This window comes from Rhizomucor pusillus (genome assembly GCF_041956525.1).
Source record: "Rhizomucor pusillus strain CBS 183.67 unplaced genomic scaffold VTP01scaffold_3, whole genome shotgun sequence".
Taxonomy (NCBI): domain Eukaryota; kingdom Fungi; phylum Mucoromycota; class Mucoromycetes; order Mucorales; family Lichtheimiaceae; genus Rhizomucor; species Rhizomucor pusillus.
The window spans coordinates 690,461-714,913 of NW_027192145.1; the positions used below are offsets into that span (position 1 = coordinate 690,461).

Below are 24,453 nucleotides of genomic sequence, written 5' to 3' on the forward strand. Positions count from 1 at the left end.
CGTATATACAATGTGTTCAAAATGGGTCTTGTTTAGTATCTGATGCTGGGCTGGGTTTGACGGGTCTCCTTATCAGGTCGTTCGACAACAGTATCCAGTCTGTCGCCAAGTTTGATAAAAGTATGGCGTAAAACGCGAGGATCAACCAAAAGCTTTCTTCCAAGCTCGTGTACAATTAGAGGATTCGAATCAAAGTGCATGATCCAATAGCTGTCAAAACAAATGAATCGTAAGCAACCCGATTAAAGATTACGATACAAATTTTAGACGGTAAAACCTACTTTCCACGAGTGAAATACTGTTGATGCCGTTTGATTCTTGTTGGTAATTCTCGCTCGCCCCAGTTGTCAAAACCTCGGACAACGCCTCCTCTCTGCAAGACATGCGTCGCAGAGACTTTGAGGAGATCTTTCAAGTTATTCTAAATTTCAACGGCTATTCAGTCACAACATGTACAATGTGTATATATATCGGTTCAACCTACGTGTTCGAGCTGGGCTCGGGCTATGCATACCAGCTCGTAGAATGGCATTGTACTTTTAAGAATGACTCCTTGTTAATTTTCTTCCAAAACACTTTCTAACCACTACGGAAAATTCCAACTCCGATCCCATTGAGGTGCGATTTTTCGAAACATTGATATGCTACCATCCAATGAAAAGATAGTTAGAATCTACACGTTTGATGCTGTGGGGTCCATTGCAATGATAATTAAATAAGAAGTTCGAGTTTCTATACTGCGAATAGCGTCTGAAAGTCCTCTTAGAGTTCCAGTACTGCTAGGACCCGTGCCGTGCTCCAAGGGTTGGCGAGCTATATCATGATTCCCCGCACGCAAAGCTTCATGGAGAGGCATTCCATTCGATGCGTCTGCATCAGCGCGGTGAGCGAGAAGTATTCGTACCATTTCCGCTGCATCATTCCGACAGGCATGTCGCAAGGGCCAATCTTGCCAACAGCGACGATCTTTACCTGCTCGCAGGAAAGAGATAACAGACAATAGATTGCTGTTGCTTATGGCATATTCCAAAGGTGCATTTCTGTTAGCTCGCAGATTGGCTCCCGCCTTGAGCAACCGATCAACTATTTGCTAATGGCCCTTGTGGGCCGCATTTTGCAGAGCTGCATCGTTAAGCATGTTCACATCCGCTCCCGTCAATAGAAATCTAAGTTCAGCGTGCCGGTGCAAGCATACTCGACGCAAATGTCGCTCTCGATTTCTGTGAATATCGGTGTCATATCCTTCCATGACATGGTGGACAACGTCGACTTGACTTTCGGCACAAGCTAGCATAAGTACTCCATCTTTACCATTTGGTTGATAGATTTCGCTAGCGTAAGAAATGACTATCAAGTCGATGATACTTGTTGAACCTTTCATGGCGGATACATTCAGCAAATGGCCAAAGGTTCGTTTGGATGGTTGGATAGCATCTAACATTTTGGCACAAAGCTCTTCGTCCTAATTTCTACAAGCTTTCCAGTAAAGCCAGTCGTCGTCTGCACGCGTGTTACAGCCCATTCGTAGTAAGTTGTCGACAACGTCAATGTTAGCAATCTTGCTGGACATGGCTCTTTCTCCGAACGACGCAATTTTGCCATAGCGATGAAATAGGTATTGCAAACGTACAAGCGACGGTTGCGAGAGTCCCGAGAAAGACTTTGAGACGATTTGGGAATCTGTGCAATACAAAGATTTGGGTCAGAACTCGTCCAGCAGGCGCTTCTGTGCATTGAGCACCGCGGACCGGAAGAACATGTTCCGACATTGGGCCTCGTGCCACGAAACATTTTTGCGGAACGCGCGTGCTTTCATTTTTTTGGCGACCTAAACGCGACTCTCGCTCTATAATCTGCAAACGCACGCCATGAGTCTCTGGGCAGACAAATATAAGCCTACAACTCTTGATCAACTCACATACCACCCTGGCTTAACTAAGCAGCTCAAACAACTTGTACGGTTCTTTCCACCTTTTTCATTAGCAACAGTAACTTAACGTGCCACTGCTGCGATAGGCTGCCTCCGACAATGTACCACACATGCTATTCTATGGTCCTTCAGGAGCAGGAAAGAAAACTCGGATAGCAGCTGCTTTGCGAGAAATATATGGACCCGGTGTAGAAAAGGTTATTTCTGCGAACTTGCTTCCTGGAACGCACTTCTAAATTGTGCTATATAGTTGAAAATCGATCAGCGACAATTCGTGACCAGTACAAACCGTAAGCTGGTCTTTACAGTTATCTCGAGCAACTATCACTTGGAGCTAAACCCGAGGTACATCAATTATCTAATATTATAAAATTATCCACGACTGATTTCTTGCACAAGTGATCTCGGAGCATACGATCGTGTAATTGTACAAGATGTCATCAAAGGCGTTGCACAGACTCAACAGGTCGATATGAATGCAAGGCACCAATTCAAGGGTGAGCTGGAACAAGTATAATGATAAAACACTGTGTTACTAACGAGCAATTCAGTGGTCGTCATCGACCAGGCGGACGAATTAACGCGAGAAGCACAAGCAGCCTTACGTAGAACCATGGAAAAATATACTTCAAGCATGCGACTCATCCTTTGCTGCAACAGTCTCAGCAGAATAATTGCACCTGTTCGTTCACGATGTTTACTAGTACGAGTCGCCCGACCTAAAGTTGACGAGGTACGCTATGCAATTTTAATGTCCTAGTCAGACCGAAGCTTAACAGGGAGAAATAGGTGATTCATGCGATGCAGAATGTAGCAATGCAAGAAAATTTCAGTCTCCCAACAAGCCTTGCCAAAAATATCGCCGAGGATGCTCAATGCAATCTGCGATCGGCACTCCTGTCCCTAGAAAGCACAGCTGTCAGGCAGTATGTATTGATATACGACAACAGAAATACCAAATGACTAAAAGTTTGAAATCTTGTGGTAGTTCGGATCTTTCTGATATTAGCCAAGCAGAAAAACTGGATTGGGAAGTTGTAATCAGCAAAATAGCAAAGCTTATTCTTGAGGAACAATCTCCAGCAAGGTAAAAAGCGAAGAAAATTATCACATTCAATCTGCTTACCACTTTTCTCGCAGACTTTTAGTTATTCGAAACAACCTCTATGAACTAATTACACGCTGTATTGAACCAAGTCTTATAATCAAAGTACGATTCGCGTGAGTGATTTTTTCCAACAATTATCTCACTGGTCTTTAAAACAGGATCTCGCGTTTGAACTTGCAAAATCTGTTGACGATACATTGAAGAGCATTATCATTGAAAAGGCTGCATTCCATGTAAGCTTTGATGCTCTTAAATATCTTTAGAGAAATTACGACTGATATCCTAAATTAGGAACACCGTTTGCGACTAGGCCGGAAGGAAATTTTCCATCTGGAAGCGTTTGTCGCCAGCGTCATGTTCGCATACAAGAGGTGAGTATGGAATTGTGTTTCCAACAAACGCTATAAAATACTTATCGTACATCATATTATAGCCGGCTCAATGGTCTTTTGTGACATATTAACAAAGAATCATTAAAAATGGGGCCAAAGAATCCATTACGCATTGTTATCTTTGAAAGTCAGATGGGCTTCGTAGAAGTCGAGCAACTGTACATTGCGAATAAAAAGTTAGTACGTATGCCATGAACAATACTTCTCCACAGAAATTACCAGACTAGGACACTTTTCACGCAGAATAGAGGTTGGAGTGAACGAAAAGTCATCATCGCTCCTACATTGGATACATCATTAGCAAGCTATTCGACCGATGGAACCAAAATCAAGCTTTACCATGCGACTTTGGCGATGAGTTGATCATCCGAGTCAGTATAGATTTGTTCAACAGATTTAGCATCCTCCCAGCTGTGTTTCGCCAATGGCTCCTCTGTTAAGGCAACATTATCGTCAAGGACAATGACATCGTAAGCTTCAGCATCTGAAGGACGTAGTGTATCCTGATCCCTTTTCGGCTTCTTATGCGTAGTTCTTCCATGTTTCTGATTCTCCGCAGCCTTTCGCTTCTCGGCCGTCCGCCTTCCAGCGTCTCTGTGTTGCTTGGTATGTCTGTCTAGAAACTCCTTTCTGGTCTCGTCCTGCTTTTTCCAATATGTGTTCACGCAGTCGCTTGCAAATCTAAGACGGCACATTTTTTAGTCATGACTCCAAGCATTACGTGTAAGATTTACGTACACATTCTTCTCATTCTCCCAAGTGTTGGCATCTTGGCCGTAGCCCTTCCACTTTATGAGATATTCAACAGAATTCTAGGCGACTAAAATCAGTCATCGTGGCTACTCTGAGATGTGTTTTCATACTTACGCCTCTTTTAGCAAGTCTGTGGTTAAGAATTTTTTCAACTTCGTATACGTCTTCTGCGCTGCTAGCCATCTTCTTGCGTGTTAAAAAAATGAAAAAATGAACTTTCCAACTGACATACGCACCTCATTTTACAGCAATGCCAACAATGACGTCGGCAGCTGGGTCAAAACTTTCAATGCAGTTGGAACAAGTTTATTGTTCTCCCTCTTTAAGCGGGTTCCACCCATCGTGTCGGGGCAGGGCAGATGTGAGCACAGGGCTATTTTGAATGTACTGTAGATAAAATATATTTTTCGGAGGCATAGTGCTCCAGCGCGCTCTGCGGTCAATTTAACATTGTGCCAGGGACAAAAGGCTGCTTCTAGACACTGAGAGTTTCTTGCATAGAGATTGAGCTTTGGAAGCAGAAGGTTCAATGGACTTTCAATACTTGGCAGTACCATGCGAATGGGTAAAATACCAGCAAGATCCTTGAAAATGCAAAGAACTGCTACGAAGACGCCAGCGAACGAAGAGGCAGAGCAAAGCTACAGCATCATCAGGAGTCAGGAACTTCTTTCTGGACAACGTATGTAGTATGCAAGAGATTGCAAGAAGTTCTAAATCAGTAGCTGTAGAGTATCATGCAAAGCTCATACCGAATGAGATTTTCTGTGTAAGCAAGAACAGGGCAGCTTCAGGCTTGCATATTCGGTCAAAATGGGCGACTGTTCTTATTACCCAGAATGGTTGGTGGAGACTTTTTTGCCATACATAACCATCTTGAGTGGGGACAACAAGACGCTTTATAATAGAGAGCTAGCTAGGATAAAATGGGCAGATGGATATACTCGGAGCTTATATGAGATTGCGACGTAGATCTTGATCACGAAGTAAATATTTGCAAATCTGAGATGCATCGAATAATATGAATCATAATAGCATAGTAAAGACGAAATCAATCCCATACTTGCAGTTTCATATGATACATGCAATACAGGATAATGGGAGGTCGATACCAAAAGAGAAAAGCAAGAGATAAGCTATGTTCGATTTCCAAAAGAAAGAAAACTTCCTGAAATCGGTCTCGCATCCGTACTTGCGAGCTACAACATAGCAAGGAAAGAAAGTAAATCTTTTTTTCAGGGTTGATGAGGGACGAAACAAAGGGAAATATACATTGTACTCGGCTTGAGCATCGTTGCAAAGAGGAAGCAAATTTTGCAACAGAGGTTTATCTCGTTTGTCTTTCTACACTTGTTGAAAAGGAAGGATGTTCTTTCTCAGTTTCCCCTACACTGTGGCATAAACCACTCGTTAGTCAATATAAGCTCATAAGATGGTTGACGAAGTCATCAGTGGTATACCATTGTGGCACGGTGTCCCCGACAACACACTATTATCAGCCTCGGTCTTTTACATCAATAAGCACGACTATGACTACTAAAATAAGGATATCAATGATTCATATGCATTCTTGTACGATTGAATCATTATAAGACACCATAAAAGATAATTGGCTGATTATGTAGACTTATCGATATGTGCTCTTTTTCAATCCGATTTTGAGTGCGGCTGTGACAAGTGAGTCTTATACCAATTGCTCGAAAATACATGATATAGAAAACACGTTCGAAAAAAATGCAGCAAAAAGCGGCAGCTTTTGGACTGGATTTAAGAGTTATTCTTCTAATTCACACGGGCTTAGGCGGTCGCTAAGCTTTCTGCACTTGGCTCGTTGCGCTCGTCCCCTAACCGAAAAGGCTTTCAGCGAAATCCGCCTTAAATGATAACCTCGCCTGGCTGTCATAAACCTCCATTCTCCGGCGGTTTTGCATCCGCTTCGTTGCTGCAAGCATAGCGCTGTCGAATTGCGGTTTATTCAGACCGGCACTCGATGGAATATATTCTTGATTTGCTGCTGGCGTTCCTGCGTCGCCGCGCACATACGCCCGGCATTTTTGGCTTGGTCCATAACAGTTGCGTTCACCTCTATATCACCTGAACGTGTTGGAACGCTCCTTCGTCGCGATGCGCTTCGCGCTAGGATACTAGGGATTTCCGGAACACAAATTCTTGACCCACAGATCGATAACGAAAAGAGAAGGATTAAGTAGTTAGTGATAGAGACTGTGCTTAGCGATTGTTCCTTAACTATCTTTTCAGCATAAGCAGAAATAAGCAGATGGCTACGCAAACAGGTCGAGTTTCACAACGTACACGCCGGTGTTTAATCTACACCTTTTCGGTCTATATCTTTCGACAAACTATCTAACTCGCTATACACTCTTTGTTCATTGCGGCAAGTTTGTTCATTAAGTTTCCTTTGTTGATTCTTTTCTTGTTCCAAATAATTACGCGTGGCATAGCCTGATTCTTCGCGAATTTCATGGGATCCACCGCCGCTTCCATGGTTCCTTTCTGCGTGTTCATCTTTCAAGCTTGCATTTTGATTACGAATATCTTCATCACGTTCACCTTGCTCTCTTTCACTGTTGCGTCTGCTACGATATCCTCCACGATGCTCCATGTCTGATTTGTAACGGCGACTTGGTTTGCTGACTTCGTGATGACGGCGACGTGGACTCGGACTTCTGTAGTTTCTTCTGTGTTCTCGTCTGGATATCTTACTGCGTTCTTCATCTCGATGTCGTCGTGGGCTTGCACTTCTGCTTCTATCCTGTATGGACCGTCGTTCCTTCCGGTCGCGATCTCGAGTATATTCTCGTGGGCTATTTCTTCTCCTTCGTCTTCTTCGGTCATCTTCATTCGCTCTTGAATGTCTGCCACGTCTATCGTCGCGAGCATGCTCACGCTCACGACCACGACTCGTAGACTCACTTCTCTCCCTGTCACGTTCTCTTCTGGATGATCGGCTTTTATCTCGCCCACTCTCCCGAGAATGGCTTCTTCCTCGTCGATGTCGTGGTGAATCGCTCCTACCTCGTCGTCGTCTTGAAGAACGAGAACGACTTCTTTCCCATCTGCGCCTAGGTGACCGGTTTCTGATTCGCTCTGTTCGACTAGGAGACCGTGACCTGCTCCTACGTTGCTTCCGCCTTGAAGAAGATTTACTCTCCTTGCTGACATGTGACATGGAGTCAAGAATATCAGGAGTTGATTTGGTTTTAGAATCTTCCTCATTTTGAATCGCACACAATAGTTCTTTAGCACCCATATGCTCTGGATCAATTCTCAACGCTCGTTCAAGCTGCTCCACTGCGTCCCGTCTCTTCATTTCTGCCAGCAAACTTGAAAAAAAATAAAGGAATGAGTTTATAATGTTTCTGAGTAAAACCTGTCGTTTTGCCTTACCTTTCGCCAGCACGGAACCAACCTTCGGCATATTTTGGATCCATATCGAGTGCTCGTTTGTAAAAATCCAGCGCATCTGCGGTTTGTCCTTGCTGATAGCATTTAACGCCTTCAGCAACACTATTAAAGTTATGCAATCGTCAGAGAGAGTCAAGTTACAGACATAAGCTGAGATACCAACGCTTCCACTGCATAAACGCGGTTCTGCTGATCACGAATTTTGAGATAGTTTTCATGCTTTTTGTGTTTGAGGGGTAATAGTGTGGGTTGGCGCGCCGTTTTTGACTGTACGCTAAAAGTGCTCGCGAGTCGCAGCCAGTGATGAGGGTATAACAAGGTCGAGTCTTTCTTGCAGCTTGTAGTCCAAGTTTGGCGCACACCATCGCTAAGCTGGTCGTGGTGTTCAAAAGCAAAATGGGTTGACTCAAATATATCTGGCAGTTGCTCAACCGGTTCATTGGCAGCGGCTTTCCGGGCCTGTCGTTCATTCTGCCGTCTTTGTAGTTCCTTCATTGATTCAGCTGACATAGCCTCGACCAGTTTAACGGTATTTTCCTGCTGCACAAACGTTTGTATTCGTCTCTCAAAATCGGCAGCACTTTCAACTGTGCGTTTCGGAGGAGTGAATTTCGTGTCTTCGAAATCATCGCTGCTAGATCGCGTTCTCCGGTAGATATAACGGCGTGGTACCCTGGTTGTTGATGTCTTTTCCTCAGCGGATTGGACTTCTGCAGCCGTCGTCTCCATTCTGCAGAGTCGAAAGAAAAAATTGCGACTGAGTTTGACATCTTCAGGCAGTCTATTGAACGCAATTGAAGGGCACGTGACAGCCAGCATTGTCGCAATTCATACTGTAATTTGGGTCAGAGAGCAGAAGAACGAAAGTAATAAGCCGATGATTTGCTGAATTGGCAATCATAGACTTTATTGATTTCACGGATTATATCCTGGTATTAAGGCCTACACTAGTAAAAATGACATGGCCAACGAAACGCGCATGGCAGGGTTTGAAGACCATCTCCTATCCTCGTCCGAGGAATTTCGTTAGGCTTCTAAAACGGCTGTTAGAGCTATGGATCTAGAATATGCCATCGAAGACAGCAGATTGCACGGCAAGAACGGCAACTAACCTTACTCTGGCATTTGGGATTTGGAACCTATAACTTGGAGTCCTTTTGAATTAATAAAGGACCTATATGCATTGTATATGTAGTTGATATTCCCGCGTATCATGAACCAGGTTCTCAACTTGAAATTATTTCAATCATTCATTTGATATATGCACTTATCAAAGATTATCCTCTTCTTATCATTGAAATCCTTTAAGGCAGCACTTTGTATTCTGATTACAGAGTCTCAACATTGTTGATGCCAGAATCCCTGTTATCCGCATCTTTGTTTAGCTGGCGACTGTATTTAAAACCTTGAGTAGGCTTCCCACGATGACTATTATGTTGAATCGGAAAATACTTACTGTAGTAGATGCTGGGTTGCGCTTTTATGCAATGTTCGGCAATTCTGTTGCACAGACAAGCAAAAGTTCAACAATACAATCCTGTCATCTCCCACGTAAGAGCTAATAAATGGCGCTTGAAGAAGAAACTCTCGGCTAACGAATAATTACCAGGGATAACCCTCCTTTACATAGGGAGGAATTCAAGGTTACACTCGCTATCAAGCATTTCACGCAAGACAAAGCCACATGCTCCCCGCTTTTCATACCATGCTACAGCGAAGTTTAACTGTGAAGAGCGCTCGATTCATAACTCCATTGTGCTGTTACAGTCGACAACGCTATCTTCAGACCAGCCGTTTTGCAGCAAACGATCTCAAATTGAATCTGGAGTTTGATCAATTACCGGCAGATACACCGATTGAACGGAATGGAAGCAAACGACAAGCAGCTACTTCTGCCACAGAACATATGAATAGCCAAGAGAATGAATACCCTGAAGAAAATCAGCAACAGCAGCGAGATACAAGCTCAGGCGAATCGCTTAGCGAATTGCTACACAGTGTCATGGATTCAACGAAATCTTTTAAACCGAAGGATCCATATGCGCAGAAACGAAATAAACGAGTCGAATCTATCATTGAGCGTCGTCTCTTAGAACTCGTGCAGCGCAGCCGATTTCCACACAAAAAGAAGAATCCTCTTCCAAGAGCCATGATTGCGCCGATTTATGGACATCAAGGCCCAACAACCCAAGGTACAAGGACGATTTTACCTTGGAAACGCCCTCAAACCAGCGATTTATCACTAGCCGAGCGCGACAAGGAGAACAAAGAGATTAGCGCCATTGTAACATGCCAAACAAGTCCGGATCTGCTACTAAAGGTGGTGCAAATTATGAATCAAATGGAAGCTGATAACTATCCTCGCTACTATCCCAATTTACTTCTACGCTCTATACAGCAAGCCGCATTCACACTGCTAGATCCATATCTTGCTCTTTCTATATTCGAACAAGCCAAATCCCGGAGTACTATGAGTTATATCTATGGATGCACCGTGGAAGTTTACAATGCTATCCTGCTAATGCGCTGGCGATTATGGCGTGACGTGCATGGCATGTCGTCGCTTGTAGAAGAAATGATGCTTAATGGTGTCGGTTTTGATGATCAGACACGCAGTATAGTCCGTCTCGCCGTCGAAGAAGTGGAAAACGAACTACGATTCCCGAGCGAGCATTTAGAGGAAGAAGATAGTCTTATATGGAGTGCTGACGAGAGGCGTTCGGCCAATCTAATGAAGGTCACTGTTGGAAAATGGATGATCAAATAAATTCTTCGCAGCTAAGTACATGGCTTGTCTCCTTTTCCAATTCTTTTGGGTGGAACGCGATCATTGCTTTTCAGTGTAAATATTCAGGAATGAAAAGGTGATCGACGATGTAAACATGCGTAATGAAAATGCATCATTATTATTATTATTATTATTATTATTATTATTATTATTATTATTATTATTACAACGAAGAAGAAAATAAAATACGGTGAAAAGATGTCAGTGATCTTCATGCTACGGTCCGGTCCTTCCATTCGAGTAGAAAGGAACATAATTCACCGGTTTTATACATAATCGAGATATCATGTTTGTGCAATATTCTTCTTTTCGCTACTTCCCTTCTTTGCTGCAGTGGCTCTCCATATTAAGTGAGTCTGTTGATAAAAGTTTCAATTTAACATCCTGTCGCCAATTTCCCATGTCTATACGCTCAATACTATTAAATTTTATTGTACAAGCAATGAAATAATAAGAAAACAGGCAGCAGAGCGAGATTGTTTAGTGGATACTTATAGAAGCGTGGAAGGCACGGAAGCATAGGAAGAACGGAATGAGGGTGGATCTGAGCCCAATTGCGCAGTCGGTCTCCCAAAAGTTTGACCTTGCCCTGGGAGTCCGTCACCTTTCTTGACACTTTTCTTCTCTCCATCTGTCATATCTGATGGTCACCACTCGTAGCCGCTCTGCTTCGCAAACTCCTGCGAGTCGAAAATCTGACACTGCAACGCAATCAGATTATGGATCAAACTCTGATCTGTCAACAACATTGACGGAATCTGGCGCAGCGGCCTCATTGGAGTGGAGTCAAGACGATGAGGACGACGATTTCAAGCCGCTTCGATTGATCTTACCACGCATCCGCCGTCGTAATCGCTCTTCCGAATCTAGCTCAAGCAGCAGTCCTGCTCCTACCAAACGTGTAAGGAGAGCTGCGCTTTATGACGATCTGTCCAGTGATCACACTGCTGCGGCAGGGACGTCTGGAACGTCTACGCCAACAGTGACGACTATATCGGAAGACTCGGAGCAAGCTGTAAAGACTTTGAATCGAGACTCTTTGGAATATGCCGACTTCGAGTCTCACAGTGAGAGTATTTCAACTTCTCCAGCCACTGATTCAGACTACGTAACTTCGGACACACCGGAGATGGCTGACGTGGACACTGGCAGCGACACTCAAGTTGACGGTATTCGCGGAGACGAAGCGGTCGCCACTAACGATAATGCGTCGGAAGTGCTGGATGTGGATGCTTTGAACTCAGGAGATGAAACTGAGGAAGATACAGCTATCCGAGTCCAAAGACGCGTTCGTCGAAGACGCGTACATAATCGAGGTTACCATTCGAGCGCATCATGGGTAAGTATTATGAAGAACTTTATACCACAGAACATTGACAGCTTATCTACGGCTTTATAGGCCAAACGAACCAATGAGCAACTTCTTGAGCATCATCCAGAACTCAGAACTGTTTGGGATGAGCTGGATGCAGCAGCTGGTGCACCTGTCGTGCCTATTGAACAACCAACAGTTCTTACTCTACCCCTTCTTCCATTTCAAAAATCTGGTGTTGGATGGATGTTGCAACAAGAGAAACAAAACGATTTTCGAGGCGGTATCTTGGCCGATGAAATGGGCATGGGCAAGACAATTCAGACGATTTCATTGTTATTGAGCGAAAGTGGAAAGCCGAATCTAGTGATCGCACCCACGGTAAAGTTTTATGTATGTTCGCAAAATGAAGAAATACTCATAAAATCGATCCAGGTTGCTATTATGCAATGGAAAAACGAGATCGAAAAGCATACTGATAATTATTTGAAAACATATCTTTTTCATGGTAAGCGACAAAGACATCATGTTTACAATAAGCAGTGATTCAAATTACTATGAAAGGTGCTAAGCGAACGGAACACATCTCGGACCTCAAGAAATACGATGTGGTTCTGACAACCTGTAGGTGTAGAAATAGAGATCGTTTTTGCTTGATGCTGAAACGCTATTTTTAGATTCGATTATAGAAAGCTGCTTCAGAAAACAGGAATACGGTGTCAAACGAAAGCAAATAATAGTCAAAGAAAAGTCGCCGCTCCACCAGATCGACTGGCATCGTATCATATTGGACGAGGTTTGTGTACCAAAGCCCGGATGACGCAAACCTTGAGATCTAACTCGCATTTCAGGCGCATAACATCAAGGATCGATCTTGTAATACTGCACGCGCAGTGGTATGTACTTTAAATAAGGTCTGCCCATTTTATTCGGACTTACTTTTGATATAGTTCAACCTTGAGGGAAAATACAAGTGGTCTTTGACAGGAACACCACTTCAAAACCGTGTAGGTGAATTGTATTCCCTTATCCGTTTCATGCAAGCAGGTAATAAACGCTAAAGTGTGTGATATATACACATGGTTTATTGATCTGCGATTTGTAGATCCCTTCGCATACTATTACTGTAAAAAATGTCCTTGCAAGAGTATCAACTGGATGTTCACTGACAAGAAAGGTTGTGACTATTGTGGTCATAAACCCATGGAGTAAGTCTTTATAGGAATCGAGCATTCATATTAAACACACTGACTTGTTATGAAGCCACACTTGCTGGTGGAACAATGAAGTTCTCAAGCCTATTCAAAATCATGGCTATGTCGGCGAAGGACGAGTTGCTATGGAGAAACTAGGAAAATTGCTTGACAAAATAATGCTTCGAAGGACCAAATTACAATGCGCTGACGATCTGGGATTGCCACCTCGGACTGTAGTTGTACGGCGGGACATCTTCAGTGAAGAAGAAGAAGACGTATACAGATCGTTGTATACCGATTCTGCTCGCCAGTTCAATACTTATGTGGAACAAGGTGAGGTTTACTAAACCTTTTGTGCGATAAAAACGAAGTCCTGACATTTGAATTTAGGCACTGTGTTGAACAATTACGCGAATATCTTTGAACTATTGATGAAAATGAGACAAAGCGCAAACCATCCGGACTTAGTAACAAGAAAGGAGAAAAAATCTGGTGATAAACAACTAGTATGCATGCTATGTAGCGAACCTCCAGAGGTAAGGATATAATATGCATTGTATCTTACATTTCACCGTTCTCACGCATTAATAGGATGCCATCGCTGCTGCGTGTCGTCATGTTTTTTGCAGAGAGGTATGTAGCTATAATGTTTAATCGAGTAACGTCATTTGCTAACTGGCTTATAAAGTGCTGCACTCAGTATCTCCAAAGCTTTGATGCTATTGAACAATCATCTGACGCTTTGCGTTGTCCAGCCTGCTTTGCCATTCTTTCTGTTGACTTATCGCAGCCTGCATTGGAGTTTGACGATCAGGGCGGTACCCACACTGCTTTCTCGAGGACCAGTATTGTAAACCGTATCAATATGGAGAACTGGCGTAGCTCTACAAAGATCGAAGCTCTGGTGGAGGAACTTACGAAACTGAGGACAGAAGACAGAACACTGAAAAGGTACGTCCTTACATCAAGAGCTTGTAGTCTAAATGGGCTGACTGGGTATTTTGCAGCATTGTTTTTTCACAGGTTTGTCTTACGCTCTCGATTTCCTGATTTTTTTGAGAGAATGCAATGGTTGACAGGTTTGTGATAGTTCGTCAATTTCCTCGATTTGGTCTACTGGCGGTTGTCGCGCGCTGGTTTCGAGTGCATCAGATTGGATGGCACGATGTCTCCTCAGCAAAGAGATGCAGCTATTAAGCAGTAAGTGTACAGGCGTCGAATCTTTTTATAGGCGGTATCTGACAATATATGGTCAAGCTTTATGACCAATCCTTCATGTACCGTTTTCCTTATCAGTCTCAAGGCTGGTGGTGTCGCTCTTAATTTGACGGAGGCTAGTCGCGTCTTCATTTGGTACGTGGATAAGAAAATGGAACGTAGATGCGCTCGAACTAACTGCATACATTACAGCGATCCTTGGTGGAATCCTGTAAGTAGATAAGATTGCATGTAATCATGCAATGATATTTATTGTTTACTGATTTTGGTATGGCATCTTGACTTTCTTGCCCATTGATGAAGGCTGCTGAACGTAAGTTTCGAAAGAAAGAAATACCTATCTATCTAATGTCTTTACTAACTTTTTTGCTTCATGCTAACCTTCATCCTTGACAAACAGTCCAGGTATGCTCTATTATAAATATAACATTGAGACTATAGTATCGAGATATATTAATTGATGCTCTGCTAGGCAATGGATCGCATTCATCGTCTTGGACAGCATAGACCTGTCAAGATAACCAGATTGATTATTGAAAACAGTATTGAAAGTCGTATTGTGCAGTTGCAGGAGAAAAAGACTGCATTGGTGGAAAGCACAGTTGGTATGTCAAGTCTATTAGACGCATCTATGCATTTGCTGACATTTGTCATTAGACCGTGATACTTCTGCTTTGGACAGATTAAGTGTGGAGGATCTTCGTTTCCTGTTCGTCATGTGATGCTGGATAAGGAATCGTTATTACTGTCTGCTCTACCTAATCTGGTTGCTATATCATATCTACTATTTGCATATCTGAAAGAAGCTAATACACATTCGTGCGTGTGGCATTTTCGCAGAATCAACTGAATTTACTATTTGTAAATGTTCTGTCTGGATTGTGTGCAATAATCCGCGTTCTCCGCCACCTTTCCAAAGCACAAGCACAGTCGCGAAACGACAATTTGAGCAGACACATGCAAGACGTCGAGTATGCAACGCTGTCTCCCCAAGTGCTAGAGTACCTCAAAGGAGAGCTTGCTGCTCAATCATGTCGGTACGGCAGTGCGACGTCGTTCCTTAAGGGATTCCTGCTGGGTCAACTGTCTGTTATGCTGGTGATTGCTCTAGCGCTTCGATATCTACTTATGGAAGACGTCAAAAAAGTGAAACGGGTACTATCGTGTAGCTCGGCTTCAACTATACTTTGAGCTTCTCATTTCAAATTCACCCTGGTAGAGGTACATTCCGTCACGACTTTCCAACGCACCCCCGTCTAAAGCGAACGCAGCGGCTGCTGCTCAGCAACCTACAGCATATATTACTTCAAAAACTTACTATGACGTTATACACCATCCGCCAGAAAGTACCGACTGGCTCAATGTGCTCTTAGCGCAAGCATTAATGCAATATCGCGAAGACGCGACTGTAAATAACCGGCTAATCCTCGCAGTTGATGAAGTTCTCAATGGAGGCGTGCGACCTAGTTTTGTGGTATGCAAGCAATCATATCGAAGTAACTTGACTGGGACTAAGATGAAATTGCAGGGTGCGATACGCGTGACAGAATTGAATCTCGGTGAAGAATTCCCTATTTTCAGCAGAGCTCGGATAAGGCCATCTGACGATCTAGGATCTATGGTAATCGCTGTTCCCAAAAATGTTGATGGAAGCAAAAGAATTGTGCTGACACTTTGCGTTGTAGAGGGCAGAGATTGATTTTGAGTATAACGATCAGGTTACTCTGGGTATCCAGACGCAAATAATCCTCAATTGGCCACGACAGGCATTTGCAGCGTTGCCTGTATCGCTGACTCTGTCTGTCGTCCGGTTTTCAGGGACTGTAAGCTTCTAGAGCCAAAGAAAGTGACCGCTAGCTGATAATTTGATAATCCCCTATAGCTGACTATTGAGCTCATCAACCCACCCGAGACGACCACGAAACCCGATAAACCGCTGGAACGATACATTGCAATCTCGTCATATTCGGATTTCACACTCGACTTCAATGTTCGATCACTCATCGGATCGAGAACAAAGCTAGAAGACCTTCCAAAACTGACAGAACTAATTACCACAAAACTACGCAATGTATATATCGACAAACTAGTGTACCCCATGTTTGTAAAGGTCAAAGTACCTAAAATGTGGGAGGAACGCGATAGACGAACTAGAGAAAGCGAGGCGGCACAAAATCTATCTGACGAGCTCGATGCAGACAAGTCTCTAAGCGACTTGAAGACAAAAGCCAAGGAGAAGATGGAGGGACTAGTAGAAGACATCAAAGAAGCATAGCTTCCATAATAAAAAGCCTTTAGCATTGCCTCGATCGAACATCACATGAAATAGACTCATTGTTGCAAGTATCGAGCACCAAGGGCAACACCCTGTTGTTTAACATTGTCGTTTATTGGAACTTGACAAAAGCACAAAGATTAGTCATTTTGCCAACGGACGGGTATCTTGAAGAAGCGATCTTTCAGGATCTCGCCTTTCCTTGACTTTTCAGCTTTGGGCAAATTTCCACCTCGAAGATTTGTCTATCGCATATCGATATGTTAACTGGAGCTTATATTACAGTTTCCAATTTGGAATTTTACCTGAAGTGACGGATGAATGTACCGAGGAGGCTTTAGCTTCGAGTCACGCTCCTTTCGCAATGCAATGTACTTGTCCATGGGCACACTCTTGTTTATCATTTTGTTGGACTCTTTGTGTGCTGCGAGGGTCGTCACTACCTCATACTATAGGATAAACCGATGAATAAACGTGATAAAATAAGCATCAGGTCGACCGACTTACTGATCTATCGGATGTTGTAGGGGGATAGTCGTGTCCCACAAAAATTCTTGTATCGTTTGGCCAACTTTGGTACATCTTCTGAACGCTTTTGTACATCTGCTCTGCACTTCCGCCAGGAAAATCGCAACGCGCTGTACCAATATCAGGCTAAATTTTTATGAACAGCATTAGCTTTGGAATGACTCCTCATCCGAGGAAACTGTTTAAATTTACCATAAAAAGAGTATCGCCGACAAAAGCAGCATCGCCTATCCGGTAAGACATGCAAGCTGGAGTGTGACCGGGAGTACCGAGGACGCTGCAGTGGATATTGTCACCGAGCATCCAAGTATCGCCTTCTTCAACAAGGTGATCAAACTGCTCCCCGGTCGCAGGAAGTTGATCTTCAGGTAAATTGTATCTATCTCTGAAAACTTGTTGTACTAACTTGACGTTATCACCGATCCAGAATTGAGGCTATAAAATTCCATTAGCAAGAGAAGAAAAGAAAAAGAAGCAAGTGATTTTCATTCCGTTACCTTGGAGGGCAGGTTTTCTTTTAAATAGATCGCAGCTGTTAAATGATCCTGAAGTAATTACCAAATTAGCAAATGATTATTTAAACATCGGCGAATGTTAACTCACCGCATGCACGTGAGTATCAATGATCTTGGTAACATTCAAGCCATACTTTGTGACAAACTCGATAATTTTCTTTGCTGAGCTCGGGCGAACGGTCGCAGAAAACGGGTCATAATCCAGTACGGGATCAATAATATATGCCTCCTTCGTCTCAACATCGGTGACAATGTACTGGGCAGTCTCAGTCTCCTTTTCGAAAATAGTATGTACCCAAGGAGAATGATTATTCTCATAGGGTAGAACAGGAAGTTTTTCAGCTTGCCATTCCTTGAATCCACCGACGAGACTATACACATTCTTGAATCCTAACTCGATCGCATGCTGTGCTACCATCTCGCTGCGGCGACCAGACATACAATGAATCACTGTCTAAAAATGGGGTGACCTGTGAGAAAATTGGCGTCATGGTTTGTTTCCACAGTCTTTCTGACCTTTGCATCCTTGTCGAAATCTCCTAAAGCTGCAGAAAAAATAGGATCCTTGTTCTTAAATAGACCATACGGTAAATTGACAGCCGATTCAATTCTTCCAAAGGACTCTATCTCATGACGCTCGCGAGCATCAATCAAGCGCAAATTCTTGCGAAATGGATCATTGAAATGCTCCTCCCGCAGCATTCTGTACAGTTCGGAAACTGTCAAGCTCTGTACTACGGTTTGGCTTCGCGGAACGGTGGTGCTGATGGATCGACTACAAATCATTGTTTCACGCGTCGTGATTCTTGAGAGTTTAAGGACAGGTTGCCGCATGTATGCATGCATTTTTATCATATTTAAGTGTGTTGGATAGGAAAAGAAATAATTACGGAAATGGCAGACCCGATTTCGCCGCTGGGGTTTTTTTGAAACCAGTGCTGACTACCGTTGACGAGCATTGACGCACGGATTCGTCAGCACTTGGCGAATTTTTCTCTGCTGAGAAACCTCGCCCGGGGGATGCTCCCGGCAAAACCATTTAGCGCTTCAGCGTAGCGTACTGCAGAACAGTATAGGAATGCTCTCTTGAATATTAAACACATATCAAGGAGCTGTTTCGATTTGCAATTCAATTTCATAGCGTAAATGCTATAGTGTCTAATTTCATTCAGCCTTGCTTGCTTTCACAACGTATGAGGGCTATTGACTTACACGATCTATTTTGCAAGGCACATTTGCTATATTCTAAACCGACGTAAGCTGTCGTGACTCTGGTCTATCACTGCATTTCTTAGGTATGTAGCGGTCTAGGAATCCGCGACAGTACCATCGATACTGCTGTTTAGATTCTGTGATCTAATTACAGAGATAATTACCATTTTTGGCAGTCAGTAGGACTTGGGTTGTCAAGCTAGATTCATGGCATTGCCTAATTTATTGATTTCCTTGCTACCAACCACTGTTCAGCTCTAAGAGCGAGCAATAATTCGTAATTACTGCAAGATTACTCGATCCTGCGTGTTTTTGGAGCCAATATGTTTCAGAGAGGCTTTTGAACCGTGGATGTGATTTTTAGAAGTTCTAAATCACTGTGCGTCGTCGGGACCTTTTCCAATTCACATGCATGTGACTTGTCCTTATCTATGTATTTATCGCGAGCTCTCATATAAAGAAGAGCCTTTTTTTGTAATCTTCCTGTGACGAATGGGTTGTACTAGCTCCGTAAGTCGATTTCTTTATTATCTTATTAATGTTTTCTTAGATGTTGTAAAATGGCTATCAGTGTACATCTGTTAGAAGCATTTGGGTGGGAGTATACGAGGGCCTTAGCACGAACGTCTACGTTTGTAACGGAAACGACCCTGTGCGGGGGAAACCTTCATAACATCGATAACATTTGCATAAATCGGCGTTAAAAAAAATCGGGCCGAATTGCTATGAGGTGTTCCCATCACTTCTGTGGATGCTTTGGGAAATAACCTATACAGAAAATGAACCACAATAAATAATGTGCCTTTCCACAGCTTTTACATTTTTGTGAACTGCAGTAACTTGTTACAATTATATTTGACTTGTATAAGACTTTGTTGTTTTTGTTAAGTTACACGATATTAGATTCCGCATCACATTTTCGCTCGTTCTTTCCTAAGCCTCATCTTTGCGCCTTCAGGATCATGGGATGCAGGACCCTCATTTAAACTTAATTTAACTCTTTTTTGTTGCTTTCTTTCTTCTTTGTTCCTTTCTACATATCGATACCTAAATGGATTTCCTGTCTGAACTGTACCAAGAAAAAATTCTACCAACAGTTTGGAGGAACCGAAGTACCAGGATTCGAGCAATATCTATCACCGCTGTTGTGTTGCTTGCAGTGGTGTACCGTGTCTACCGCAAAATAACAGTACCGCCCAAATCTCTTCGACATATTCCCACAATAGACAATATTCGTCTGCTTCGAGATATATTTGCTGGAAAGCCCATCGGGGTGTTCGCCGAGGAGGTGACCATACCTGCTGGACTCAATGCTCCGAATGGACTATACTTGGTATCAACTGTGTTCCAGCTGCCTTCAATCGTAATAGTCCATGTATATTAACATTCTATATATTTCAAGCGTAGCGAGCGAGGTGGCTGGACTGTCCGTATTCAAGATCCAGTAGCAATCAAGAAACTTCTGCTCAATACAGGTAACTCCCATGTTTTTGTGTGACAGATACCAACTTAATTCTAAAAACGATGCTTTTCATCTTTTAGATATCTTTCCAAAGAACGTTCCTCCAAGCAGGGTAGTAGGAACGCTTCTCCATCGACTGCTATTAGGTCCAAACATCCTTATGACAAATGGGGAGGAATGGAAGATGCATCGTAAGGTAGAGCTGAGAGTCACTGCAGCTTGGCTGCCGCATGGTTTTGCAGCTCAGGGTCTAACCTAAAAACAAGATCGCAAATCCAGCATTTCATCGATCGACGCCGGTCGAACTGTTTGGATTTTTGGCAAATAAGACGCTCAAGATCATGGATGGAATGGGCAAGACGGTAGACTTTAGCAACTTGATGACACGCCTTACCCTCGACGCCATCGGGTTGGCTGCTTTTGGTAAACATGACACTGAGATATGTTCTTTGTTGGCCTTACCATTAAAAATGACGAAAAACTTTTCAGGCTTTAATTTTCATGCTATCGATGATGCTAATAGCGAATGGGTTCTCAGGTACAATGGATTCATGAGACAAATTGCAAATCCATTGTATTTGATGTTTCCTATCTTGGAACGACGTTTCTTGTGGTTGTTCCCTGGACGAAAGAAAGCCCACGACGATCTGAGCGCATTTTTACAGATGCTGGATACTGTGATTGAACACAAACGTCAACTCCTCAAGAATCATAGATCTCCAGAGAAGGACCATGAGAAGGATTTGTTGACTCTTATGATCGAGAACGAGGATAGGGGTGAAGGCGGTCTGACTAATGAGCAGCTCAAGGTATGCCGCTTAGCAGACTAATGTTGTAAAAGCAAGCATTGGGCACTAAACGCTTCTGGATACTATGTTAGAGTGATCTTTGTGTTTTCTTTGTTGCAGGCCATGACACCACATCAAGCGCATTGGCATTCGCTGCATATTATCTGGCGAAAAACCCAGCAAGTGCTCACTGTGAATACTTCGACTGCCACATCTGTGTATAATTACACCGGTTTTTTTTCGTGTCTAGGATATTCAAGAAAAGGCGAGGCAAGAAGCTCTGTCTGTCTTGGGTGATTACTCGGACGATGTCATGCCTACGTTAGAGCAAGTCAAATCAATGAAATACATTACTTGTATAATTAAAGAGGTTCGAAGCAAAAAGGATGATAGATAACTCTAAACTGCATACACTGATATGATCCTGTTTCCGTTTGCTCCTCTCTAACCTAGACACTGCGGATAATGCCTCCCATTGGAAGCAGTCTACTCCGAGTTGCAGCCAAAGACACCGAGCTTAACGGCGTCTTTATCCCAAAAGGCACAAAACTCGGTATAGATGTTTACGAGACCCATCACAATCCACGTTTTTGGAAGGACCCTGATGTTTTCAATCCTGATCGGTTTGCGGACGGTGGAGAGGCATCCGAGAAATCGGCTAGCGATGGCTATTTCTGGGTTCCTTTTGGGAATGGCTCGCGTCAATGTCTTGGCATGAATTTCAGTCTGGTGGAACAGTCTGTGCTTTTGCCTTTGCTACGTAAGTTTCTTAATGCGAACATTGGATCAAACAAACAAGAACGATGCACTGACATTTACATGTGTAGTCAGGAAATATGAGTGGACCTTGCCTGAGGACTCTATCCACAAGGATAGACTAATGAGCAGAGGCATTGGACTGTTGATGGTCAAAGACCTTCAAATTGCTTTTAAAAAGCGTTCCGTTGCTTAGTAGTGAGGAGAAATTGTAATATTTTCCCTAGGAAAAAATAATCGATGGAAATTTGAATGTAGTGAAGAGTATTCTACGACTTAGTGATCCTCGGAAGTGGCGGCTAACAAACAGCTCCAATTTGTAAATGAACTAACACGCTTTAATTAGTCCTCATTTGGATTTTGCGAACTGTTGTATGGAGAAGATATACATCACATGTTCACGAAAGCAAAAAACTCACGTCATGCAGAAACAGCAAAGCCAACGATTAAGGAGCAATTGAATATCTTTGCAAACGCGCATAAAAACAGGTCATTCGAATTCTAGAAACTGCGAGATATCACTGTTAAAGTTGCGTTGCGATCGGTTTATATCTGAATTACTGTGCTATATTTTTGTACTAAGCGGCAGTAATGCACGAGACAATCCGTTCTTATCTGAACTGTGAATACGCGAATCTGGACTTAACGTCGCGAGATAACGTTTGTAATATTATCGTGGAAACGATAGAGAAGACACAAAATACTCGGAAACCTCTAACATAGGTGTTTTTGCATAAAGTAGTTTATACACGGCGCGCGGTACATGGGCTGTGGATGACGGAGCGTGCTGACGTATCACATGCGACCGTGGAATTCCATTGTTTAGCATTCAACCGCGAGAAGTTTTCCATTTTCCAGCAAAGGCAATTGGTTTATTGTTTTCGAACGTGCTTCTCAAGGTCCGACAATTGCACGAATTATTTCACGGCATTTTCTGAGGCTTGCTTGGCTGCTTGTTTATGTAATTACCATTAAGTGATGGATCGCAGTGTGGGGAGAGCACTGCGATTTGTAAGATGGAAATTGATTGTCCCGCAGTCTTCCGCAGCTTCGCCCATTTTCGTCAGTAACACCGGGAAAGCAAGCAGCAGCATCTCAAGTCCGTGCGTCGAAACCGGCGGGGTAGAGCTGCGGACTACGAGCACGAGGCATCTTCCACGTTGAGTTTGCCACATGCTATTAGTTTACAATAAGCAATTAACTTGTACTTAAATATCCATCCATAACGCGTCAGAAGTAATATAGATTACAAATTGATGTGAGTCATGAGATCACCTGTGCAGAAGCTGTTAAGGCAAAAGCATGGCCCCCATCTCTAGTGCTTTCTACAAGGATCCGTCGTCATCAGTCGACCCCCAATTTGTCCTCCTTTCCGTAGCAGCATTTAAAAGGGCTGAAAAGCATTCGTTCCTTTCTCTCTTGTTCATTACTCCACATCCACCCTACCGATACGCGTTTCCTTCTCTACTTTTACCAGCTCCTCGAATATGTCACAACTATCAAGGCATGATATTGACGTGCAGGAGGTAGAGTACATACGCATACACGCGTTATGTAATTCCTCGTCCTTCATGCTGACACAAAATATAAAAATAGATGTTGATGCGTCTTAAAACTCGCCTTGCGCTGGCAGACTTTAAGCGGAAGCATGGATTTGAGAAGTACGACCTCTCTACCTTGGAATCCAGCTTATTTCGCATGCATAGACGTATTCAGCGTCGTAAACAGCATCAGAAGCAGCAGCAGCAGCGACCGCATCGATATTACCCGACCTTACCTGTTTCCGACAAGGACTTGATACGCAAACCAGTCTGTACACATAATTACACTTTCCAATCGGCTATGTTTCTAAGAAGCCCGTTGTCTGCTAAGCGGTGCGCGCCGCCGCGAATACCGTCATCCTCACCTTCCCTTTCAACCGTGTCATCTGACGAAGAAGACGCGGCAAATCTCTTGGTGATGTTGCATAACATGTCATAAGGTCATTTCACTTCATTGCATTCCATTCCACTCATTTCTTCATGCATGCTATAGTTCGTTTATACCACCATCAATGCATTTTTTTGCTTTTTTTTCTCGTATGTACAGTAGATTATTGTATGGTAGAGGGCAAATCATTTAATAAATCACGCACACGGCTTCGTATCACAACATTATCGCACACAACGCTCGTCGCGACGTAGGGTGGTTCAACACGTGCTCGTCCCAAGACATGGACCACCGGGTCACTGGGGTCATGTTGGTAAGGGACGCGATTCTACCACATTTGTTAATGGTCATATCAATCCATTCCACTGCGAAGACAGGTGTTTACCATTTCAAGGCATTCAATCAGTGCCGTGCGTCGTTGTAACAGCCAAGGAGAATTCGGTCTGTATCTCGATTGGTCTTGTGGACAAGATATTAATGCGTCCATCTCTTGCAAGGTTAACCTCTTTGATTTGTGAACTTGTATTTCCCATTTCCCCGATCGTCAGTTGCTAGAAAAGGAGAGAGCTTGGGTTGTACCTACCCAATACAGATCGTATTGCGTGGCGAATGACGACAATGGTAGCAGAATTGTCGGCATCTACCAGAACAACATTTTCAGACACAGGATCGATCGTGTACAGGTAGCCTCGTGCTGGATCTCCTCGTTGCACCTGCACTGTTGCATAGGAACCGAGCCAAGCGATAGCTTCCTTTGGTGTAATATTCAGCAACTCCTCCTCGTTCTTTTCCATCGATGCAAAAGCAGAAATTGACAGCTACGCCTCACCTCCTTTTGGATTCACAGTTTTGGAAATGACTACGT

General features: G+C 43.3%; 13 protein-coding genes across 13 annotated transcripts; 6 read left to right on the forward strand and 7 right to left on the reverse strand.

The window, feature by feature from the left end:
- Nucleotides 1-32: 32 nt before the first annotated feature.
- VTP01DRAFT_6464 (mitochondrial 37S ribosomal protein bS6m) lies at nt 33-532 on the reverse strand (the record flags this gene model as incomplete). Its single annotated transcript, XM_069385368.1, has 3 exons — nt 33-210; nt 282-421; nt 485-532. The coding sequence occupies 3 exons, from the start codon at nt 530-532 to the stop codon at nt 33-35; spliced, it is 366 nt and encodes a 121-aa protein (XP_069242837.1).
- Nucleotides 533-1,090: 558 nt separating this feature from the next.
- On the reverse strand, nt 1,091-1,441 carry VTP01DRAFT_6465 (uncharacterized protein; the record flags this gene model as incomplete). Its single annotated transcript, XM_069385369.1, has 1 exon — nt 1,091-1,441. One exon carries the CDS (start codon nt 1,439-1,441, stop codon nt 1,091-1,093), a length of 351 nt encoding a protein of 116 aa, XP_069242838.1.
- Nucleotides 1,442-1,462: 21 nt separating this feature from the next.
- On the reverse strand, nt 1,463-1,791 carry VTP01DRAFT_6466 (uncharacterized protein; the record flags this gene model as incomplete). The annotated part of the gene is made up of 2 exons (XM_069385370.1): nt 1,463-1,680; nt 1,749-1,791. The coding sequence occupies 2 exons, from the start codon at nt 1,789-1,791 to the stop codon at nt 1,463-1,465; spliced, it is 261 nt and encodes an 86-aa protein (XP_069242839.1).
- A 77-nt stretch (nt 1,792-1,868) lies between these two features.
- On the forward strand, nt 1,869-3,493 carry VTP01DRAFT_6467 (uncharacterized protein; the record flags this gene model as incomplete). The annotated part of the gene is made up of 11 exons (XM_069385371.1): nt 1,869-1,955; nt 2,017-2,127; nt 2,181-2,275; nt 2,330-2,427; nt 2,482-2,663; nt 2,720-2,856; nt 2,919-3,017; nt 3,071-3,140; nt 3,197-3,271; nt 3,330-3,409; nt 3,472-3,493. The coding sequence occupies 11 exons, from the start codon at nt 1,869-1,871 to the stop codon at nt 3,491-3,493; spliced, it is 1,056 nt and encodes a 351-aa protein (XP_069242840.1).
- Nucleotides 3,494-3,535: 42 nt separating this feature from the next.
- On the reverse strand, nt 3,536-4,366 carry VTP01DRAFT_6468 (uncharacterized protein; the record flags this gene model as incomplete). Its single annotated transcript, XM_069385372.1, has 5 exons — nt 3,536-3,586; nt 3,650-3,710; nt 3,770-4,111; nt 4,169-4,242; nt 4,298-4,366. The coding sequence occupies 5 exons, from the start codon at nt 4,364-4,366 to the stop codon at nt 3,536-3,538; spliced, it is 597 nt and encodes a 198-aa protein (XP_069242841.1).
- A 1,792-nt stretch (nt 4,367-6,158) lies between these two features.
- On the reverse strand, nt 6,159-8,338 carry VTP01DRAFT_6469 (uncharacterized protein; the record flags this gene model as incomplete). Its single annotated transcript, XM_069385373.1, has 6 exons — nt 6,159-6,465; nt 6,541-6,780; nt 6,840-7,291; nt 7,365-7,527; nt 7,592-7,711; nt 7,773-8,338. 6 exons carry the CDS (start codon nt 8,336-8,338, stop codon nt 6,159-6,161), a joined length of 1,848 nt encoding a protein of 615 aa, XP_069242842.1.
- A 976-nt stretch (nt 8,339-9,314) lies between these two features.
- Nucleotides 9,315-10,376, forward strand: VTP01DRAFT_6470 (uncharacterized protein; the record flags this gene model as incomplete). Its single annotated transcript, XM_069385375.1, has 1 exon — nt 9,315-10,376. The coding sequence occupies one exon, from the start codon at nt 9,315-9,317 to the stop codon at nt 10,374-10,376; it is 1,062 nt and encodes a 353-aa protein (XP_069242843.1).
- Nucleotides 10,377-11,040: 664 nt separating this feature from the next.
- On the forward strand, nt 11,041-14,845 carry VTP01DRAFT_6471 (uncharacterized protein; the record flags this gene model as incomplete). Its single annotated transcript, XM_069385376.1, has 18 exons — nt 11,041-11,736; nt 11,797-12,090; nt 12,145-12,217; nt 12,274-12,333; nt 12,387-12,505; nt 12,561-12,605; nt 12,660-12,756; nt 12,815-12,917; nt 12,973-13,238; nt 13,296-13,441; nt 13,497-13,538; nt 13,594-13,856; nt 13,913-13,928; nt 13,996-14,105; nt 14,163-14,258; nt 14,316-14,334; nt 14,596-14,728; nt 14,781-14,845. The coding sequence occupies 18 exons, from the start codon at nt 11,041-11,043 to the stop codon at nt 14,843-14,845; spliced, it is 2,643 nt and encodes an 880-aa protein (XP_069242844.1).
- Nucleotides 14,846-15,080: 235 nt separating this feature from the next.
- Nucleotides 15,081-16,398, forward strand: VTP01DRAFT_6472 (uncharacterized protein; the record flags this gene model as incomplete). Its single annotated transcript, XM_069385377.1, has 5 exons — nt 15,081-15,278; nt 15,343-15,597; nt 15,652-15,744; nt 15,809-15,946; nt 16,006-16,398. 5 exons carry the CDS (start codon nt 15,081-15,083, stop codon nt 16,396-16,398), a joined length of 1,077 nt encoding a protein of 358 aa, XP_069242845.1.
- A 140-nt stretch (nt 16,399-16,538) lies between these two features.
- VTP01DRAFT_6473 (uncharacterized protein) lies at nt 16,539-18,143 on the reverse strand (the record flags this gene model as incomplete). The annotated part of the gene is made up of 7 exons (XM_069385378.1): nt 16,539-16,643; nt 16,704-16,847; nt 16,906-17,052; nt 17,119-17,361; nt 17,424-17,471; nt 17,530-17,895; nt 17,958-18,143. The coding sequence occupies 7 exons, from the start codon at nt 18,141-18,143 to the stop codon at nt 16,539-16,541; spliced, it is 1,239 nt and encodes a 412-aa protein (XP_069242846.1).
- Nucleotides 18,144-19,704: 1,561 nt separating this feature from the next.
- On the forward strand, nt 19,705-21,855 carry VTP01DRAFT_6474 (uncharacterized protein; the record flags this gene model as incomplete). Its single annotated transcript, XM_069385379.1, has 9 exons — nt 19,705-19,986; nt 20,056-20,128; nt 20,196-20,311; nt 20,382-20,538; nt 20,605-20,924; nt 20,996-21,082; nt 21,154-21,273; nt 21,357-21,663; nt 21,731-21,855. The coding sequence occupies 9 exons, from the start codon at nt 19,705-19,707 to the stop codon at nt 21,853-21,855; spliced, it is 1,587 nt and encodes a 528-aa protein (XP_069242847.1).
- A 1,291-nt stretch (nt 21,856-23,146) lies between these two features.
- Nucleotides 23,147-23,590, forward strand: VTP01DRAFT_6475 (uncharacterized protein; the record flags this gene model as incomplete). The annotated part of the gene is made up of 3 exons (XM_069385380.1): nt 23,147-23,185; nt 23,256-23,472; nt 23,532-23,590. The coding sequence occupies 3 exons, from the start codon at nt 23,147-23,149 to the stop codon at nt 23,588-23,590; spliced, it is 315 nt and encodes a 104-aa protein (XP_069242848.1).
- Nucleotides 23,591-23,751: 161 nt separating this feature from the next.
- On the reverse strand, nt 23,752-24,382 carry VTP01DRAFT_6476 (uncharacterized protein; the record flags this gene model as incomplete). The annotated part of the gene is made up of 3 exons (XM_069385381.1): nt 23,752-23,916; nt 23,974-24,107; nt 24,172-24,382. The coding sequence occupies 3 exons, from the start codon at nt 24,380-24,382 to the stop codon at nt 23,752-23,754; spliced, it is 510 nt and encodes a 169-aa protein (XP_069242849.1).
- Nucleotides 24,383-24,453: the final 71 nt, after the last annotated feature.